This window comes from Centruroides sculpturatus, unplaced genomic scaffold (assembly GCF_000671375.1).
Source record: "Centruroides sculpturatus isolate CEXI.00-Female unplaced genomic scaffold, Cexi_2.0 scaffold3437, whole genome shotgun sequence".
NCBI lineage: Eukaryota > Metazoa > Arthropoda > Arachnida > Scorpiones > Buthidae > Centruroides > Centruroides sculpturatus.
The window spans coordinates 3,656-10,354 of NW_019387991.1; the positions used below are offsets into that span (position 1 = coordinate 3,656).

At 33.3% G+C, this 6,699-nt stretch overlaps 1 protein-coding gene across 1 annotated transcript; it reads right to left on the reverse strand.

Moving 5' to 3' along the window:
• Positions 1–697: 697 nt before the first annotated feature.
• LOC111616733 (serine palmitoyltransferase 2-like) lies at positions 698–5,120 on the reverse strand. The gene is made up of 6 exons (XM_023358106.1): positions 5,064–5,120; positions 3,250–3,511; positions 3,074–3,179; positions 2,786–3,005; positions 1,897–2,023; positions 698–858 (listed from the first exon to the last, which is right to left on the reverse strand). The coding sequence occupies exons 1-6, from the start codon at positions 5,118–5,120 to the stop codon at positions 719–721; spliced, it is 912 nt and encodes a 303-aa protein (XP_023213874.1). The 3' UTR covers positions 698–718.
• Between the last annotated feature and the right edge of the window lie 1,579 nt (positions 5,121–6,699).

Below are 6,699 nucleotides of genomic sequence, written 5' to 3' on the forward strand. Positions count from 1 at the left end.
ACAATTTAAAAGGATAGCAATGTTAATTATTACCCAAAAAGCATGGAATGTACACCAATCAATAGTGTCTGAGTTTCATCTCCCAGCTGCATTCATGTCTTGTTTGCCGCCTCTAGGAAATGCCATAAACAAAAGTGGCAACTCCACAAGAGAAGGCGTTGGTTGTCATTACGCAATGCGAATTTTTCAGACGACTTCAACGCAATCCACTATGTAAGACTAACATTTGTGTTGCACAGTGACAACCAATTCTGACTTTGTGGACTGCAGAACACCTCCATTATAAAATCATAATTTTTGTTTATGATGCTTCCTATAGGTATAAAACAAAAGACGTTTGAATGCAGATGGTAGACAAAATGAATAATTATTCTACCAACTAAGATATATTGAATACTTCTCAGGTAATAGTTAATTAAAGTAATTTAAAATGGTAATATTCTTTTTGGATGACCCTATATTTGCTATTTTAAATCCATAATATCGGAAAAAAGCAATCTTGCAAACTTATCAGTGTATTTGATGTTTTATAATAAAAGGTTTTAAATTTATTTCTATGTAATGTCTGACAGTAATCATCTTTCAAAAATTTGACATATCTATTTCTAATTTGCGGAATTCCAATATATATAGCAATGTGAAATTTTAAACACTTCTGACAACTTCATGAACACAACTGGCTTCACAAAATATACATTAAATATTAATACATATATACTTACGCAAGTTTTGCTGGAAGGAACAACATAAGTGGAACTACAGGAGAATCTTTGTTACCATAGATGATGAATCCCATCTCTTTCAATTTCTGTCTGAAATACTGTGTATTGTGGGCGAGTTGTGCGATGCGTTTTCTTCCTGTAAAACGAGATTGTCGGCATGTTAAAATCTTAGTGTAATGAATGCAGAATGTGTTTAAAATAATACAAAATGTTCTCCTTGAACCTTCTTAATTTTAAACTGGTTTTGTAAAATTGATTTGTTCAAATACATGAATAAAATGTGTTGGAGTATGTTGACTAATACTCAAAGTTTCACATGCATCTCTGAAATGGGCTGCTGCTGTGGCACAGTGGTAATCAGGACCTCCACTGACTGGAGGAGTAGATCGCCAGAACCCAGTTTTTTTGTCTGTCCAGTCACCCAACGTGATATCTTTGAACTTTTTTGTGGGCACATCAAGGATTGCGTATATTCCACAAAAGGGCCTGATATGAATCTCACATACCAAAATTGCAGATGCCACTAGCAGTGCAACTCCTAACACGTTGATGATGTTAGAATGGATGCTGCTTCCCACATCAGGAGCAAGTGGAAAAGTACCGATTTTCTATTACCATTGTCTACTGTAATTTATAATCATTTCTTTTCCAAAAATTAGTCCACAAAACTAGGGATATTTGTGGGAAACACCCCAAATTTACAAAGTAATAATACTTTCTTTGAATTCTCTATTTTTTCCCCACCCATAAGCATTACATTTGGTTCCTGATATTATTTCCTGAGTTGGAAAATTCTTTGAGACAATAAGATTCACATTTAACATTTAACATGACATTTTAACTTTGGTGGGAAGCATGAAAAGGGTGAAAGAATTCTGTATTTCAAGATCTGTTCCTATTGCCCTTCTGAATACTAACAATTAAAAATTTTCCTTTGAAGTATTTTATTTGTGTAGCGTTCAAAATCAAATTTATATAAATCACAGGTTTAATAATTTAACTGATTCAATTAAAAGTTACAGATAACTGTATTTACAATAATTATATTAATATAAATACAGGAAAATTTAAAAGAATTTACTATTTTAATATTTGTTCTTTTTGCTTTGTGTAAAGCCAAGTGATAAAAATTTTAGTGTAAACTTTCTGAAAACATCATTCAAATATTAAATACCTTCGCCATTTCCTTCTTCACCCATAATAATTTTCATTGTACAAGCGATTTGACAAACGACGGGAGATGATATACTAGTTGCATAACTGAAACTGTAGCAGTGGCTCCTCAGATAGTCTATCAATTCCTACGGTAATAAAATGCTTGAAATTTTAACAATGTAAATTAATTTTTAATTATGAGGATCATTCTAAAAGAAAAGAACGTTTGTTTTTTTGCACCAGTTCTGACGCTAACAGCGAGCCGCAATGATTGTTTACTGTTTGCAGTGAGACTTTGAAATGTGTGACAAAATAAAAAATACTGCCAAGTGTGAGGTTTGTAGTGTAATATGCTTTTTGAATGCGAAAAAGTCTGCCCTATCGAAATTTACAGACAAATAACTGAGGTTTATGGTAATGTGATGAGTGAAGCTTCAGTTCAAAACAAATGGCAGGGATTGTTGTCCAGAGGCATTGTGCTTCTTCAGGATAACGCACGTCCGCATGTTGCTGCACTGACAAACAACTTGCTTCAACAGTTTAAGTGGGAAGTTTTTGAACATCCTCCGTATAGTCCAGACTTGGCTCCGAGTGATTACCATCTTTTCCCAAAATTGATGGATTGTTTGGCCGGAAATCACCACAGAAGTGACAACGAACTTAAAGAGACCATTAATGACTGGTTCAAGAACTTGGCGGTAACTGAGTGTGCAGAAGGCATAGAAAAGCTGGTGATACACCATGACAAATGTTTTAAATTTGTATGGTGACTATATATAAAAATAGCTAAGGTAAAATAAGTTTTGTTCCATTATCTTAAATAAAAATATTTAGAGAAACAAACAAACGTCCTTTACTTTCAGAATGACCTTCGTACATAAATATTTTACCAGAAAAATGTGTCTTACCCTGGAGCCTGCGATGTACCCTCCCGCAGCTCCGAAACTTTTGGTGAAGGTCCCCATTAATATATCTACATCTTTGGGATCACAGTTATAATAGTCGACGACGCCCCTGCCGTTACAACCTAGAGCACCTATACTGTGGGCTTCATCCACGTAGAGATAAGCTTTGTATTTCTTCTTTAAATGGATGGCGGCGGGTAAATTTACTATTGTACCTTCCATACTATAGATGTGAGCCTTTAAATCAAACTTTAAATTTGCCTAAACATAATTTTGATAAAACCAGTTTACCTATAAATTCCTTCAACAATGATGACGATTTTCTTCCAGGGTCTCCTCGTGCGGGGATGGCCCGTAACGATGGCATTACGTAATTTTGCTTCCAAATCATTCATGTCTGTTAAATAAACGTGTGTTTTATACAATGTATCTCTTACCATTTTTTCCACTTTCGTACGGATGCCTACCGTTGTGTCTGAAGACGCGAATGACAGCTCCCGAAATTCGGCAACCCAGAATAAGAGAAGCGTGATTTAGTTCGTCGCTCAGTATTAGACACCCTTTGCTAACTAAGGCGGGAATACAGGTCGAATTAGTGGCAAATCCCATTCCTACTACTATGCTATCTTCTACGCCTAAAAATCTTGCGACTAGTTTCTCCAGATCTCTATGAACGTCCAATGTACCTATCAAAAGGAAAAAGATTAAGTTACCCGTAATATCTAAATGCTAGAACAAAAAGAAAAATATTCAGTTTCAAAACCAAGTATTTGACATAAGCTCTATAAATTTTGCCAAATTTACACTGACATAACTTTTTCTCCACATTTACCTACAGAAACAGAACTACATGTTCGTAAATTTCTAATTTAAAGTTAATACACATTAAATGACATTCTGTAATATTGAAGTAATTATTTTGTCACACATTTAACTTCTTATCTCTGAAGACAGTTTGTTCATTACTTTTAACGCAGACGTATCAAGCTAGGGCATACTAAACACAGGCAAGACAGACCTAATGCATATTTCATTTATTCAAAAACAATTGAATTTAGATGGATAAAACATTAGTTCAAAAACTAATAGATGATAAAATATGCTTATTCCATGGCTCGTAGGTTCAAATCTCCATTTTCTTTGTTTCATTTGTGCCATACATTTGTTTGTCAGTAGTAGAGCCATTCTTCTTAACACACATGCAGGTTACTAAACTTTATATCCAATACAATACAGCTGGATCATCATGCCAAATATTAAATAGCAGAAAGGAAAACTCACTGTGTATGGCATTAGTAAATGTTTTCGTATTGCTAGCGCTTTCAACGAATCTATTTTCATCGTCGTCAGGTGCATAAAAATTTTAAAAATCTAACATAAATGTTCGAACAAGAACGGAATGCATATTATTTTAAACAAATTTCGTACACAGTGAAGTTTCCTTACAACTTTATATATCTACATTTGTAATTGTCAATGGAAGAGTTCACATTTCATTCCACTCTGTTTACTTATCACTCACTTATAATTAAATAAAGAAAACCGACAATCGAGAGAAGCTTCTCCCATTTCTCTTTATATCAGAAATTAACTAATCAACTCTCTTGTTTTGTTTCATTTAGAAGTTTTAGTTGATAGTTAACATTACAGTGCTACAAAACACAGAAGATATTTGTAGAACGTGGGCAGATTGCGAGGGCCATGTTGGAATGAAGTATTGTAGATTATGCTTCACCTATCTGGCCATCCAATTTCTAACGTAATAAATGACGTAAAGGTCTACCATCTACCACTTACAAAACTTTTGTTTAGATGACGTTTCAGAATGAGATATGCTTGTAAATTGGGGTTACAGTAGGCACAATGGAAATAATTATTGAGTTTCACTTTTGAATTGTTTAAGCTAGTAGTACAATGTATTTAGTCCTATAAATGATTAAGTATGAGTCAGAAATTTAGATTTGCAATGACAACAAAGCCATTATGTCTTCATTACCGACGACAATACTTAATCATATAAAATTGGTTTAATAATCAGAAAATCTCTTATCGAGTTTATAAAGAATTAATTCTTCATAAACTTTTGGTATGAGAAAGGGCAGCTGATGACCAGACAGATGAAGCATAATCTAAAACAGACCGGAGACATACTATACGCAGAGATAGTGTCTGCTAGTAAAAACAAAATTACCAGATTGGCACATGTAAATCAGGATAAAACACTAATATAAGAGAAGAAAATGCACTTGACTTATATTTAAATCACTATTAAAGTTCTCACCAATTTCAATAACTGTTTGTGGCACGTGTCATTTTGGGTGTAAAGATCGTTTGCCATCATGCAAAATGTTAAGAATCGCATTTGCAATGTATTTTAATACCCAAGTAAAAATTAAAACTTGGCTGACAGTATTTGCATTTTATAAAAATATCACAAACAAAATACTTTGTCATTGTTTTTCTCTTTCTGTTGTTTCAACACACCAGTGACAGTCTGAAAATTTTACTTAAACATATTGTAAATATTGTTATACTAGCAAATGAACACAGCATTGCTTGCACAAAAAATAACAGCAGCAAAGATTAAGATTATTAGATTATTTTGCACTTCTAACCATTCTACTATATCATATCGTTATAGTATTTGATTTATATTCACAAAAGTTATCTTACGTAAGGGTTTATCACGGCGAATGACCAATCTAACACTTTTAAAAATTCTTTAAATTGTTTACAGTAGGGGAATAAAGAATTTTTTAGATGTGTTAGATTAGTCATTCAATGTGATAAACCCTTACGTAAGATAACCTATATAGTCACACAGTCAATCTTACCCGTTTCCACCGGGCGCAAGAATTAAGTTCCTCCTCTTCCGAGGCCAATTAGAAAATTTTTAGATGGGTCTAAAAACATGTTCATTTCCCGCAAAAATGCAAAAACCACATCTAAAATAATACAGTAGAAGCAGAGTTCTTCAGGGTAATCCTTAACCCTTTCCCTTCCCCTGGGGATTTTCATAAATTCCTTCTTAATGTGCATTCACATGCTGTACCCTAACTGTGTACCAAATTTCAACTATCAACTCCTAACCGTTTGGGCTCTGTGTTTATTATTATCATGATCATCATCATCCCATTTCGATTATATCATAAGATTTGCGAAATCACCAGAGGACATTTTTATCATTCGCATTTTATCGCTGAGGCAGAGCATCTAATAAAAGGTTGCCTCCACATGTAAAAACTGTTTCTGGACTGTCACTGGCACATTTAAATGACGGAAAGAGGAAAACAAAGACAATTATTTTTGTATATTCATGATATTTTATATATTTAAAAAAATTTTAACACAGTTTGTGTTCTTGGAAACAAAAACTTTGTGCAACCAAATAGTTCTCTATTCTTTTGTTTTAATACTCCCAGTCTTTAGTCAGAATTGTTTAAGCCGAATTTGGATCAAGATAAGTAATAATAAGATTTTATGTACATAAAATTTTGTTATAAATTAAATGCAACTGTGTGATTATCTAATGCACTTTAAAGATACAGTACTTCTGCTTTACAAAAATGTTACTGTAATTACGTGTGTTAGACTTTATAAAAGACAAGACAAGCAAAAACAATAAAGTTTTGATTTCATTTTTGATATTCATAAAACTAAGTTTTCTGGAATACATGCAAGATGTGCAAGCAAGACTATATCTCCAGCATAACGTACATCCCGGACATTCTACTATCAGCACATTGGACAGTCTTGATTTTGCTCTCCAAGTTTTATTAATTTCATTTTTATTGATTAAAAAAAAAGTAATATGAGTCACAATTTATCCCTTACAATATGGCGCACGTGTTTCTTCCTATAAAACAAACCCTTTTGGATTAACGAGACTAATCTTCACAAATGATGGTACAGTAGAG

Excerpts from the sequence above, each read along its gene's own strand:
- LOC111616733 (XM_023358106.1), bottom strand. The coding sequence starts at position 5,120 with ATGGCAAACGATCTTTACACCCAAAATGACACGTGCCACAAACAGTTA. Across the intron at positions 3,512-5,063 it reads ACAAACAGTTATTGAAATTG|CATTTAGATATTACGGGTAA; the intron begins GTGAGAACTTTA and ends TTTTTGTTCTAG. Across the intron at positions 859-1,896 it reads TGAAGAAGGAAATGGCGAAG|GAAGAAAACGCATCGCACAA; the intron begins GTATTTAATATT and ends CTCGTTTTACAG.